This window comes from Rhopilema esculentum, chromosome 18, assembly GCF_057945365.1.
Source record: "Rhopilema esculentum isolate cy_ngs chromosome 18, ASM5794536v1, whole genome shotgun sequence".
Lineage (NCBI taxonomy): Eukaryota > Metazoa > Cnidaria > Scyphozoa > Rhizostomeae > Rhizostomatidae > Rhopilema > Rhopilema esculentum.
In genome coordinates this window covers 1,840,189-1,855,990 of record NC_142832.1, presented here as the reverse complement: position 1 = coordinate 1,855,990, position 15,802 = coordinate 1,840,189, and the positions used below count along the sequence as shown (strand labels likewise).

The 15,802-nt window shown below is 36.8% G+C and overlaps 1 protein-coding gene across 1 annotated transcript; it reads right to left on the bottom strand.

Annotated features, from left to right (window-relative positions):
- Positions 1-550: 550 nt before the first annotated feature.
- On the bottom strand, positions 551-15,792 carry LOC135680986 (1,25-dihydroxyvitamin D(3) 24-hydroxylase, mitochondrial). Its single transcript, XM_065195237.2, has 9 exons — positions 15,661-15,792; positions 14,168-14,595; positions 12,159-12,349; positions 11,138-11,511; positions 10,450-10,616; positions 9,501-9,579; positions 2,868-3,030; positions 2,324-2,367; positions 551-1,372 (listed from the first exon to the last, which is right to left on the bottom strand). The coding sequence occupies exons 2-9, from the start codon at positions 14,593-14,595 to the stop codon at positions 1,262-1,264; spliced, it is 1,557 nt and encodes a 518-aa protein (XP_065051309.2). The 5' UTR covers positions 15,661-15,792; the 3' UTR covers positions 551-1,261.
- Positions 15,793-15,802: the final 10 nt, after the last annotated feature.

The window sequence follows — 15,802 nt, the reverse complement described above, 5'->3', positions numbered from 1 at the left end:
TTATGCGTAGGAATGAATACTTTGTGAATGCAAAATTGTTTGTGAATGCAAATGTTATTTCGTTTTTAAATATGAATGAAATTTTTTGAATGGGTGCATAGAGTATAGACAGGACATAAGAAGATCAAGAAAACTAATAAAGCCAAAGGCAAAACATATAGCGAAATCAAATGAATTAAGCTATTGGAGGTCTAAGAGGCGTTTTTGAGGACTCCATCTCTATCAAAAGATATATATTTACACAGTTGTTATCAACAACAGCCTGGAAGGGAAATGGCGTGTAGCCTGGAAGGGAAACGGCGGCGTGTAGCCTGGAAGGGAAACGGCGGCGTGTAGCCTGGAAGGGAAACGGCGGCGTGTAGCCTGGAAGGGAAACGGCGGCGTGTAGCCTGGAAGGGAAACGGCGGCGTGTAGCCTGGAAGGGAAACGGCGGCGTGTAGCCTGGAAGGGAAACGGCGACGTGTAGCCTGGAAGGGAAACGGCGGCGTGTAGCCTGGAAGGGAAACGGCGGCGTGTAGCCTGGAAGGGAAACGGCGGCGTGTAGCCTGGAAGGGAAACGGCGGCGTGTAGCCTGGAAGGGAAACGGCGGCGTGTAGCCTGGAAGAGAAACGGCGGCGTGTAGCCGGGAAGGGAAACGGCGTGTAGCCTGGAAGGGAAACGGAAAAGCCATTTTCAACTGACCCTCCACGAACTCCTTTTCAAAACTGCACAGTAACATTGTGGCTGCACAAATTCACGTTTGCAGACTACAAAATGATAGAGTTCTGGAGGTTTCTAATGTCCTGTCTTTTTAAAAAGCGTACAATTTACGTAAAAAATGAGTTTACGGTGTATAATGAAAGAAAATGCAAGCATTTTAAATCGACTGACAAATCTATAATTTAAAAAAGATACAAAATAGTTTACAGCTCTAATCCTACAAAGCAAAAATTAAAATTTGAAAAAAATTTAGCCTGAAAGGCCAAAAGCTGAACAGCGAAATTGAATCAGAAATGAAATTAATAAAAATAGCTAACAGCGCACTTTATTAGATTTTTTCAACACCTTTGAATCTTTTTATTAGAATGAAGTACTTGTGTACTTTCGTAAATAAGAAAGCCCTAGGATTCATAGGGCCTTTGGCATATGACGCGGTTTCCTTGGTAAACCTAACAATCCTTTAATCTATAAAATTTTATAAACATTTTGTTAAAATGCTAGTAAATTAAAATGGTAAAAAGCTAAGCAAAACTTTTGTTTTCAGCGCTCTAATCTGTCCACGTTATCTCTCATAAATTTTGAAATTTAGATCCACATTGGGCTTGCTCAGTCCTCCACCGCTGACCATCTTCATCGTTTTGTGATCACATTCAACCACATACTTCCCAAATATCTAAAAAGCGAAAATAAAATACTTAGGTGATCGATAAAAACAACGTCGAACTGGTCTGTACATTGTGTTAAATTCAAAATAATACAAATGCGTGTTTGATGTTGCTCAAACTTCATTTTAGAGTACCAGCCAAATCAGCTGACTTCTGTTTTCAAAATACGAGCTAATATACTTTGAGTGATTTGATCAAAGCGATTAGTTATCCCTTGAATCTAATCCACAACAAAGGCAACACGCCTGTTTTAAAACATGAAGTGAATATAGCAAAGCCCATTAGAAAAATGAACGGTTCTGTTGACTAAATGGCATAATCAAAAAGCTGTTTTATTAGAATTCCTTTAGAAAACAAGTGACATTATCTTAGTAAAAACACGTCTGGAACAGGCCAGATCATGAAGTCAGTAATACTTTTGAGAAGGTGTGAGTTCCAAAGGCTTGTTTATTCAACAATACTAAAGACATATAAGCCTTGGTAAAAACCATGGTAAAAACGGTCTAAGGATCATTTTGCTACAGGTTGTTTAATTTGATTACAATGAAGGCACAATAAAAACGGGTAAAAAAGGTTCTGAGAGTCGGATAAAACTGGAAAGTTGAAGATGTAAAAACTGAACTGTGCGAATGTTTGCTCTAAGGGTCTGCTGTCTGCCACTTAGACACGGGAAAATGTTAGGTAAATGTCTGTCCCTATGAAGTGACTCCCGTGAAAAAGCTAATGCCAACTTTAGACCAAGAAAACAAATTCCGTTTTTGCTAAAACATTAACCTTGTTATTGGCTTTACTAGTGGGCGTCAAGTATTTTCAATGACCATGTCAACTCAGATCTGCTTATGATAAGAACATTCTTATATATCAAAAAAACTTTATAGCTATTGCGTAGAAAGAAATATAGATAAATCATAGTTATGTTTATAAACAAAAGGCAGAACAATCAGAAACAGAAGGCTTACTCTTGAAGTAAGAAGCTGGATTTGCAACTCTGCCAATCTTCTCCCTAGACACGAAGGAAAGAAAATATTGAAAAATAATAACAACATAGAATGCAAAGAAAGGTTAGAAAATGATATTTTTTATTGCGTTATTAAATAAATTTCGTCAAACAAGACGAGAAATAGCAGTGATACTAGCGAAGGACCTTTTCAAGGATTTCTTGGAGAAATATTGCCGGATCAAAATACTAGCCATACTTTCGCGTTCATGTTATACAGGGCCTGAGTGTTAAGGCTGTGCGTTCTTTACAGTTTTTTACACTCGCATTTTCAAAAACTTAAAATGGCATGCTACATGTTCATCCAGCTATATGCATAAAGCAAAATACAGCTTAAGCATAAAGTTGTGTTTTAAGGCCAATTATAGCTACAGCTCGCATTCATTGATAAATGTGAACAGCCAATTATAGCTTGCATTAAAAAAATAACGTTTTGACACCTTTCTTAATACGCCATATTTTGGTGCATTTCCATTCATAATTTACATCGAGTACTAAAAGCTTACCAAGGCACATTCTCGTTCCAAATCCAAATGGCAACGAGGCGAAAGGGTGTATCTTATGTTCACCTCTTTCATCGCGTAGCCACCGTTCAGGTTTGAATTTTTCGGCATCTTCAAAGACGTTTTTGTCCCGCGAAGCTGTCTCGTGCATTAACATAATCCACGTCTGCCAACATAAAAATATTATGCTTATAGTCAAAGAGGAAACTACTAAACTCTGGTCGTATACAAAAGAGAAACTTATTTGCCAACTCAAAACCATGAAGTATGAGGTGACTGCAGGGGCGGCGCCAGCCCCAAAGTAGTGGGGTGGACAATGAAGGGGTGGGGCTGATAAAGGGGTCTGGGTGAGAAACCGGTGCAACATCGTACGAGAAATCGTGCTCGTTATTGATAACCAAGTTTGATATATTTTGAAACCCTCAATAGAAGAGAGTTAAATTTCATAGGCAAAGGTTTACACACATAAAAGCTAATAACATAAACTTTAATTTCAGAGCGGTATTTTTTAGCTAGCACAATGGTTTTAAACTTATTAACGAGGCTTCCTTTGTCTATTTTATCTGCCATATCTCGATCGATGCTGATTTGAACAAGTTTTTCCAACCTTTCCTCTGACATTGAGGCTAAAAAGTGATGCAGCTGTAACAGGTGGGGTTGCAACTATACTATCCTTACAGCTTAAAAAGGTTTGGGTACAAGTTTCAAAATTAATTATTGCCAAAAGCCTCTATCGAGGAAGGAAGGCAAAGGCCACACGCTAAGAACCGACTGTTTGGCACGATAAAGCTGTGTTTTATAGATCATCTTCATTTTTGTTTCTCAATATGTATTTACGGAACTTATGTTCCAACACACCATACTCTATGTCAGCTTAACATATCTGCAAAGAACCGTAACTGACCATCAAAATAAAAAAAGTTCCGATCTCAAAGAAGAAAACGAACACCCCTGTTTTGAACAAATTAGAAAGTCGATCTTGAAAAAAATAGGGTGGACATGTTCACCCCAGTTCGCCCTGTGGCGCCGCCCCTGGCGCTAGGGGATTTAATATCCACCACACTTTATTCACTCGATGATTGATTTTTTTCTACATGTCTAAATGATTTATTCATTTTCCGTTGTTGATGATAAGGAAAGACTCAAGAACATATAGCTAAGCCCTAACAAGGGAATAGGAAAAGAGAGAGAGAGAGGAAATATCAAGATTGTTTATTTTGTCACAGCGCCGACGAAAAGAGGCTGAAGGGACTTGGTAAGGTTACGGTAATTAACGAGGCGAATGGCGTTGGATAGGAGTTTGTCAAGTAGGCGCAAGGAAGATGTAGAAGCACAACCCAAAATATTGGAGCAGTACTCCAAGGAAGCACGGATTTGGGACTTATAAATTGTTGATGGAGAGAAGAATGAACGTGTTCTGGAAAGGAACCGCAGTTTTTGAAAAGATACAGAAAGGCCAAGTTGTGAAAATTAGTAATTAGAATTTAGAAAAATTTCTAAATCAGTACCATTCATGAAGACGGGAGGAAAGTCGGGGTTGTGTTTGCGTGAAATGACAACCTGTATAGTCCAGAGGCTGGAAGAGGGGGGGGAGGTTATTGTCATCCGAGCGGAGAATTTACGACACCAACTTTATCTAATGTAGTTTTGGGCGTAGATTACGAATTTGAATGTTGATCAAGTGTTTGAGGGGGCGTTTCCGAGAAACAGGGGAACAAACCCCAAAAATTGGGGGTTATTGTTCTGTCAAACACTGACACGACTCTCGGCAAGGGGGCTACGCCCATGAAAATATATTAGAATCAAGATTACAGTTAAACTTCATTCTAGAAAATTCTTTCAACCCAACATAAACGGATGCATCAATCATTGCATCAATTGGCTATGACTTTCGGTAAAAAATGCTTTAACGGAGCTTTCCCTGACATACCTGTTCCGTTCTCTAAAGTGCAATGTCAGGAAGGGAGGTTCATAACAAATATGATATTTCCATTTCAAAATTCCTAAACGGCCCCTTACGCGTTTCAGAGGTGGCGTTTCTGCGTGGCAATAAAGCTCTTCTTGGCGCCTTGCGAAATCTTCCATTGCCCTGCGAAATCGACTATTTTTCAGATTAGGGGGGTGTCACACTAATCTGGAATATTATTTGGAATTTGACACAACTTTTCCTTTTTTTCATAAAAGACATTGAACGGAGTGTTGTGAAGTAACCAATATGTTGAATTTATAGTTTTACCGCTGTCCTATTTTTTTAACTTATATCAATAAATTCTGAGTGAAAAGGGTTTAATTTTTTTGGAAAAGGAAAAGTAAGGGAAACGCGTACATATTACGCAACCCAGAATCAGAGATTAGGGCCCAGTTTCTACTTTCAGGAACACAAATGATATTTCCGTGAGATAATTATATCAATAAATTCTGAGTGAAAAGGGTTTAAATTTTTTGGAAAAAAAAGTAAGGGAAACGCGTACATATTACGCAACACAGAATCAGCGATTAGGGTCCAGTTTCTACTTTCAGGAACACAAATGATATACATTTCCGTGAGATAATTTTCCGCGGAGAAACTTCGTCGAAATAAATTTTGGACAACTATTCAGAATTCCGTCTTGAAAAAATTTCGCAGTGGTTTTAACAAACTAGAGATAACAAAATACTACCAATATTCTAAGAGCCAAAACCACGAGCCCCGTGGGGACTTTGGGGCTTGAGCACCCTCTTGGAATTTGGTTTAACCTTCCTTGCAGCTTTTTCACACAGAACAGCATTTCAGCAAAATCAAAATTAAAGCGGTATATCTTATCTGTTTATGTGTAAGAAAATCAAAGAAAAAGATTCTAGCACTCAAAGAGTCTCTACTCTATATCAATATAGTATGAAAGTTTATAAACAGAGCATAATTAAAAGTTTAAGAAGAACCGGAAAGTTTAAGACCGTCTCTAATACGAAAAGATGGTCTGGAAATTTTGCTGTCTTTAGAGAATAAAATTTGTGTTGAAAAGCTCAAATACCTTGAGTGAATGAAAGAAATAGTACAGTTGAACTATAGAAAGACAGAGGTAGATTCCTTTGAAATTGGCGACAAAAGACAGTTAGAACTATTTATGAAGACGATGTAAACGAGGAAAATGACGTAATTGGCATTGAATAGATTAAAAGGATACATAAATTTGGTTTTTGACCTCAAATGATAGTTAATCTATGCGACTTCTCGAAATTTCCTAAAACCAAAAAATTTCATCGTGACTCATTCAAAATGTAGTCGCTGCGGGGGTTTTCAGAAACATGTGATTTTACATGTCATCGCCCCAGCCATTACGGTCATTCTGTTTATCTATCCTGCTGCGAAGTTAGCTTTTCATGTGAGCAGTTTTGCATCGCAAGAATACTGACCAATCGCAAGCCGTTATTTTGATGTTACTTGACAAGTTGGGACATCTGGACACATTTCCTTCAAGCTACGAGAGTTCTTGGGAAAGAGGAAGTTCCTGTTTCTCAGAAAGGGAAAATACTCTGAGTTCTTGCATTGCTATCATCGATTCGTTTTCTAGGTTACCTGTAGATAGAGGTAAAGCAGAGAGATAGGAGAGGGCGTTAAAAATGGCTGAAGACACCCCGGCAACGCTTCGGCAGTCAATAACTCCAATGGCTGGCGAAATTAGATTAAATGTTGGAGGAACACGGTTTACAACAAGCTATGCAACTCTTTTGAACGCACCCACCGATAGTCCTCTGCGCCTTTTGGGGCTAAAAGTAGGTTACGGTATAGATTACCACACCTATTTCATTGATCGCAGCCCAGACAACTTCGAGTACGTCTTAGAGTTTTTAAAGTATAACCGCATTTCACCGCCCGAAGGAGCAAACGATGAATTCTGGCAGGCCATAAAACAGGAGGCGAATTACTATCAGATTCATAAGTTGCAAAATTACTTGAAGCACAGGAATGAGCCTGAGACCTCAGAAATTAAATTTCTGGGCACAGGAGAGGTAGAGCTAATTTTTAATGATGGTGGAAGTATTATGACCAGTGTTGATGTGTTGGGAAAAGCTGATATGGATTCACTGCTGCACGGTGTATATCGATGGATAGTTAGAGAACGCAGCGAAACGATGTCTGCGAAATATCATATCGACAGGCGTTCAGAGGGCATTCAACATATCTTCGACTTCTTTCGATATGGAAATTTACCAAGCAACATCTCTGAAAATGCCGAACTATGCAAGAAGATGAAAGAAGATGCCATATTTTACGGGCTCAGAACAATGCTGAAAAAAATTGACGATACAGTCAAGAAGTAAGCAGGGCAACTGTTACCCATAAATTTCAGTAATAAACAAATGCTGAAGAATATTGTAATGTTGCATTAAAATATTGCATTAAAATATTGAAGTAACTTGATCTACTTTCTAACCGAAAGTCTGCACCTAGTAGAATTAGTCGGAAAATTTGCGATTAATCGGAAATCTATCTCTCTAAAAAACCCAAACATTAAATAGATTAGTGGAACACAAAATAGAAAATACTGGGGTAGAATGGTAAAGCGCGCCATGCAGTAATAATTGCGTGAGACGTTATAGTCGCAGTAGTAATTCCAATGCTTATTCACATCAGAGAACAACATTACACAGCGATGATGCAGAGTACTCTATCAAATCAGGAAGAAAATGATAGAACCGTAGTATTTCGATGTGCTGTAAGTGAAGGCTTTGTATAATCTTAGCACAAAATTACAATTGGCTTACTGTCAGTAAGAAATTTCGTATCCATCTAGAAGGTTCCACAAATTGGATGTCCACAAATCGCTATCATGGCAGGTTTCAAGAATTTTTGCACTGTCGTACCCTTCATCCTCACAAAAATTACGCCCCTGCTTTTCGATCCAGAATCTACAAGATTTTCACTAGATCTCCTTAATCTGCATCCCCCCCCCCAAATCCGCCGGTCTGCAAGTCCCCACACCCATCTGCTAGAGGAGAAGGTTATAAACAATTACAGGCTTATTCGATTAACCTTGTGTCATGGTTAGCCGAGTTTGCTAGCGAATCGTCAGTGGCCAATGGCTAGGGGCGGCTTTCCTGACAATATGACATCCAATAAGCCATGTTTCCTATCCAGCTTCGCTATTTATGCCTAATAATAAATGTGTAATATAAAATTTGTCATATCTGTACTAACTAACTAACATGTGGATGGAACGGTAAGTAAGGCTTGTTCCAACTTCTTCCAAAAATGAAAACACAGATTGCATTACGATTTTATAAATGACAATTTCAAAACTTATTTCCAAACACAATCTTTGCACCCCTGGAGTTGAAAATATTACACTATAATTTTGATGATAATGGAAGCAATGGAAGTTGGGGAATCATCTCATGGTAAAACCAACGAAACTGAACAATCAAGAAAATGTAGCAACCTGAAGTTATTTGGCTTAAATTGGAAATATTCTCACACGGTGGGCAGGCAAAATGGTTGAGACATAATATAAATTTTCACAATTTTCTACTTTACGTTGCCCATGAAAATTCGAATCTTACTGAATAAATGTTGAATTAGCAGTTCTGCCACTTGTGTTTCAAAACATGCATTCAAAATTGAATCGAGGGAAGGGGAATCGTTATTTAGAAAAGGGAAGAGAATACATCACTTTTCTAGAAATTTCTCAACCATTTTCATCATATTTTTACCAGAGGGGGGGGGGAGGGGCTCAGTAATAAATTGCAATTGCTAATGGCGGCTGCCGACGGCAGAGAGTTGAAAGAGGCCTAGCTGAGGGTGATTTTCTATCTAATTTATATAGCCCCTTAAATGTTCTTCAGAAAGGGCTCAAGCCCCGGAGCCCACCGTCCCAAGTCTGCGCCTATCCCATACAGTTATTACTTCCCTCGCATCAAATTACAGAATCTGTTGACTTCCAATGAATAACAGTTTGCTTCGACATCAAAGGTTTTCAACAAGAATACCCTTGAATAAACATTTTCTCCCCAACAATTGAATTATTATCTGACGAACCAGTAATGATTTCTAGGGGGAGGGTGCACACCAATTGTTGATTCTCTTATCACTACTGCCTTTTCGAATAATTTCTTTCTTTTAAGGTGGGCAGCCTCATATTGCTTGTTATAAATCGTGTTTTTCGGTCTCTCCTTATAATTCATTGCCTTGACTTCGAAAACCGTTGTAAAAAGCATTGGCTTGCTCAAGCATTGGTTGTTATATTCGTTTCCATGAAAATATGGGAAAAGTCATAAAAACCACACCCTTTCTTCTGAAATTGTCCCTGGAAACCCCTTGTTAATTTTTAGAAATCAACCCTGATCCCAACAAACAGAGTACTAAAGTATGTGGCCACATCCCAGCCAATTTCTAGTACAATTAACTGATTTTGCACTATTAGAGATATTTCATAATGTTCTTTCAAGTTATATTGAAAAAACAAAACAAAAATTCTAAAATAAACTTTTTTGACGTCAGCAATTTTGAACTCTATACAATATTAGATTATTCCTTTTTCAACCTGATCAATGTTTTTGAAACTTCTAAAGAAGCATCTTGAAAAAAGATTAATTGTGTTTGGTATGAGGAGAAAAATTGCGTTTAAATAAAAGCATTTAAAAAATAATTTTATATACCTTGGCAGGAATATTGTATCCCGCGACACATTTGTCCTCAATGAACCATCTTGCATTGAATGGGACAACTGGATGGAGCCTAACAAGACAGCAGACAAGCATGAAAAACTAGAAGTTGTTAACTCTGGCAAATAACATCCCATCATATTGTCATAGCTTGAATTTAATACAATACAAGGTGGAACTGAAATGGTTAAACTTTTTGGCTGAGGTGGGAAACCAACAGCATATTTCAACAAACACATACAAAGTGAAGAAATGCTTTCATCCTTGCTGCTGCCAATGAACCAAATTTTTATCACATTTGTTAAAACATTGGAAATAAGATGTAGTCTGGGTATGAGTGCTAAAATCTTATGTTTTCAAAGACCTTTCGCGGCAGTCGCTAGCCATGCAGCCATCAATGTTTCTGCACTCTGTTTGGGTAAATATCTTACACAAAAAACATATTAAATCAAAAAGAAAATTTTAGCACTAGGTGTCTGATTAACAAAATTTAACTTCACTTCCGCAATAAGCAGTTAAACATTTATAGTTTTGGAAACTCAACTTTTTGAGATAAAAAGTCTTCTTTCTACAGATGCATATTGCATTAAAATACTATTCTTGAAGGCATAAATGTTTCCATTTAATTTCTTTCCATGAGGAGTATAAATTTAAAGTAGGTTCAGTGTCCAATCCAGTCAATGGTCTCTTGAAATAACTGATTACACCTTGTCTGAGACAGGTCACAAAAATAGAGTTTTAGAATAGTCTTTTTCTGCAATGCAAAGCATGTACAGCGTTGTCTATAGAGCATCAAGCATTCTACGATAAAACAGTAACAAGTAATCTTACAAGGTCATATCAAAGAATTAATGACAAACACAAAAATATGCAAGTAGGAAAAAAACACAGGACATGCTGTCCATTAATTAATAAATAAATGCCTGGCAGAAATAGTGCTTACCTCATCGACTCTTTGATTACTGCTTTTAGAAAAGGCATTCGTTTGAGCATTTCAACTGTAGCAGGTTCTCCTGGCTCCATGAAGTTTGCAATCTCCTCGTGCAGCTTGCTTTGAGCTTGTTGGTTAGTGGCAAGGTCAAATAGCAGAACTTGCATTGATGTTGATGTCTGCAGGGAAGTTGAATATATACAGTTGCATTCACATTTATATCACTTCCTAAATTGAAAAATATCACTCAAGCTGGATTTTGAAAAGGATTTTTATATGCAAAGATAAATATATTTGAGGCAAAATCATTTAATTTTAAAACTGCTTAAAAATCATAGTTTAAAAAATAGCTTAAACTTTTTCCTCTGCATGTACTTAACATTTTGAAACTATGCATTGCAACAATCGACAAACATAATTCATATGTAGAAGGGATACTGGTGGACCCATCTGACTCGACACTAGGGCAAAAATTACTGTACATCATCTTAACAGAAATGCATGCAGTCAATGCCCTTTTGCACAAATACATTGACTGCTAAGTACTATCTTTTCTGTTTACTTTTAAATGTACCCAATTCATATACAATGTTCCAGAACAAACATATATAAGCAAAGCGTCTTGACAAATACAACTTGTTCAGGAATCTTCTATTCATACAGTGATTATTTTATCAAATAAAACAGCTTGATTACTAACCGTCTCCACAGCAGCCATCATAAGTGAGGATATATCACTCTTTATATCAGCCAAACTCATTTCCTGAACATAGTACAAATATGGTATGAATTCTTTTGGAGTCTCGTCATCAATCTTTTTTCCATGTTGCTCTTTAAATCTCCTCAATTTCTCATCAATTTCATCTCCTGCAACTTTGTAGATGACATCCATTGCTGCGTTGAATTCCTTTATAGGCTTGGTCTCCATGATCTTATCTACCATTGGAGATTGGAACATCAGCTCCAAGATCAGTTCAAACATTTTATTCACTGCAGCAATAAACTCTTCATATTTTGGATCAGGATGTGATGAAAAACATCCAAGATGGGTTTCCAGAAGCACAGTGCAAGCACCTTCAAAAGGGATTTAATCAAAAATTGAATCTTATAAAGAAGGATTGCTATTAGCAATACCAAATAATATTTTAAATCAAGCACTCGCTCCTGCTTTCATTAAACACATTTCATTATCACTTCCAAGTTGCGGAACTTAACAAAAAGCATTTGCAATGCTATGGCTATGACTTGATTTTCCTTCTTTGCAAAAAGGGCCAAAACGTGTTTAAGTGAAGCAGATACAAAAATTTTTAATCCATTAAAGGGTTTCAATTGATAGATTCTGCCCTTGCGACACCAAGAGAAAAGATAGTAATATTAAACAAGGACCAGGTTTAGCAATTTGGCTATCTGATAATTTGAATTTTTCTAATTATAAACGAACAAAGGTCAATTGAATTGATAAACGAGCAATTTGAATTTTTCTTATTATAAACGAACAAATGTAAATGATTGTTACTGCTTAAGGATAAGTAACACTAAAATCGAAAAATTCAACAATAGAAGTGAACTAGTACTTCACCAGATTTCACAGGGATTTCAACATAGCAAAATCATTCCAGTACGTTTATTTCACAGTTGCTTAAGATATTTGGGTCATCTTCTGATTATTGTTTGAGAGTTAAAAACATCATTAACTGACTGTGCATTTTAATATGTCTTACTTTCTATTGCCCATTTGAAGAGCTCCTTCTCAATATGTTCCACTTCCATGTTTTTGCTTCTACTTGACATCACCTTTCTCATGAGTCCATCAATAACTTTATTAAAATCAGGAGCATAATGCTCAACTTGCTTCACATTTAAAAGCTTGGGGTTCAATGCACTTCTGTGTCTTAGCCATTCTTCGCCTTCCCTGAAAAGTTAGTTAATATAATATTGTGTATCTGTTGAAAATTAAGAACATGCTTCTAGGTCATTTGAATAAACTAAACACATCTTTTGGATAACAGTAAATCCTCACAAACAATAAACTCATAGCCAGTTTATACAGTATGTTCAAGAGTCAGTTTCACAACAAAGCAAACTTTGTGGCAAATCAAGGCAATGTCACAAATTGCACACAGAAAAAGACTGTTTGCCTCCTAGTTGCGGGGTATTGAAACTAAAAAAAGGTTTGATAGAAACAAGAAGAAGGTTTTGGAACAGAGATTGGCTTGTGTGGCAAAACCAATATGAGGATTATCCAACTACACCCATATTTGCCACACCTTTCTCAGATGCATGTCCTTTATCCTTATTTTGGTAGAATCCGAGTGTATATCCCACAAAAAGATTCTTCAACTAAACTTCCAATTTATGACCCTAGATATTTGAAGCATGTGACCCATTCTCCTTAGTTGATTGGTTATAATTCTTCATGCAATGTCACAGGAGAATAGAACCTATTCTAGTTTCATTAGTCGTTGCAAGGGCAAGTTAGTTAAGAACATTTGACCCCTCAGCTGCTACATGAAAACAAGACCCAAGGCCAGTTTGGACTTTGGAAAGTAGATCCTTATTTGTAGGGATTAACTGCATATTGAAGGAAGAGTTGTAGTGACTCTTCTTAGACCTGTTTACATTAATTTTTCCTTCCCATACATTCCATCACATTCTCACATCGCAGCACATGCATCCTCTACATCACTCTCATATCACAGGCATAAATGATGCAACCACTAATCTCTATTGTTTCCTTTACCTTATGCCATACTATTACTATCAATTTACTTATCACCCTTACTCACACGTCTGTCATTTGTTTTTCTCACCTTATTCATGTTAATTTTAGATATGAATTTATGTATAAAAGTATGTTAATTTGTAAACAATTTTAGTTTAGTTAGAATAAAGACACACAATAGGCACATCATCACTTCTCTGGTGCCATGTTTTCAACATGTTAAATAGGACTGGCTAGTTTATGAAATGACATATAAGTCAAGGGATGGTTTATTTTGTATGTTCATCAATCGTCGATCAGATATACACACAAGTTCTCTGGTTGAGTCTTTGAACCCTTGACTTACTATAATTCATAATATGTTTTCACAACTCTCAGTGACACATTCAATCAAACAGGCTGAATATTTGTTTTATTGCCAAAGATACCCTGGTGTTAATTTTGTATCAAAACATGACTTTTCTAATCAAATGACTGGTATTGTTTTGAGGAAAGCATTCTTGGAGGGAGCATATTGAGTAAAAAAGATCTTAATTGAAGTTATATATTATGAATACAAAGACATTTTATGATTTATATCCCATACAAACCTGTTCGAAAATTTCAAGAAATTTAAAGTTAATAGAAAATACATTCAGAAAGGAAGCTGACAAAGTCAGTCTTTGTACAACTGTTCTAGGTTTAAAAGTGAAAAAGTTTAAAAATGATTTTGCTCTCTACAGTCCAACTTAAGGTTGTCTTGCAACAACTGAGGAAGATATACCAATGAAATGTTTATATACACATGGCCAATGCATGCTCGTTATTTTGCCTTGAAATAGACACAATGTAATGCTTAATTAAGCATTGTTAGAATCAGCACACACTCTAAAATTTTACCATCTATTCCAAAAGTTAAAATCCCAGGTTCATTGGAATAGGTGATCCATGTCACATATTAAACATGGATTAATTTCATTAAATCAAGTCCTATGATTTGCTGTAAACCAAAATAATTTAATTACTTACTCTATAAACACCCCTTTTGGAAGGTTGTGCTTCTTGTGGTATTTGTCCCATGCTGGAAATGATTTTTCTCTTCTTGGGTATTTTCCTTCATTCCTGTACACATCCTCAATCATATCTACATCAGAAATGCACACAAGACGCTCAGGACCAAACTTGAGTTGAAAAATCTTGCCATACTCTTTTTGCATAATACTTAGAGCCTCATTAAAATTGCCAATTCCGCCTGCCTTTTGGAACTGAAGAATATTTCCAACAATGGGGACTCTCACAGGCCCCGGTATCTCAGAGACAGGAAGGGCTCCATTAAATTTCTTTGTATGATAAAAGGATGATGTGTTGAGAGATTTTGCTACCACTAAACCAGAGGTTTCATGAATAGAAAATGCTTTGGCATGCAGAGCCATGGCTCTTCTTCCACAGCCAAACATCTAGATCGAGGAAAACAATGACAAGATATTCACTATTATCATGTTTTGACTCATAGTATCATTGATTGACACTTTAAGTTAAGCCTTGCTTAGTCATGCTGTGAACACGTTTTTACTACTCTTATGCTGAATACGTAATGTGGCCTAGTATCATATCCTGATCATATAAGTTGTTTTGTTATGTTCGTTCAACCGTAGTTTATCTTTCAAGATACTCTCTGTGGAATTCTAATAAACAAAACTAATTGAGATCACATGATTTGCTGAATTCTTAAGATTTATATGTTTCTATTCCTAAGGAATGGTGTGGTTTTTTATTTTAGATTGAAATCTCTGGAAGTTAGACTTCTGGTTGTCAACACATCATAACATTCAAATGGCAACTTCAGAATAGATTAATAGCCAGAACACAAGGAAATCTAATCACAGTCTTCCTATATCAAATCCTTTACAGCAGCACTTCATCATGGAGTTCATTGCAACACAATATGCCGAAGACCTGTGAAAACAATATCTACATATACTATAATACAGTCTCAAATCTGGTCCTCAAGCGTAAAATTGTTGTTTCATGCTGGTAAAAGGGCGTTTTCTTATGAAAAAGGTCGTATTTTTTGCTTTTTCCCCCCAGAGCCTAGTGGCTGGCAAAATGTTACAAGATTCAGACTGTTTTCAATTATTTTTGGTTCCCGGTTTTCATAGAACTGGAAAGTCTCTTTTGATTTTTGCATTAACTTTTAAATGAGACACCCAGCTCTGCACCTCTGCAATCAGGGTACAAGAATTTCTGCAGCTGTTGCCATAGCTAATATCTTACCGAAAGTCTTTATTCTAGCATGTATGTCAAGGCTGATTTCAGATAATTAAAGATTCTTTGTGATTAGTTGACCTGTAAACATCGTGCAAGAATTATGCCCACATATGGCCTAGCAAATCCCCCTACATTACGCTACCGAAAAGACTGATGCAGCTTTATTAAAAGTATGCATGCACATTGCTAATTCTTTATTGTGGCATTTGTGCACACCTGTGCAAAGCTTCCAGAAAAAAAGAATGCTTAATTACCTTTTCAAAACACGGAGAGTTGACCCCTTGCAGAACGATAACAGACAAGCATGAATCAATCAATGAGGTGAATAGGTGAAAAGAATCCACCTCATTGATAAATAAGAAAGCGAGGCTACATCTCAATGGCGGTCAAACATAA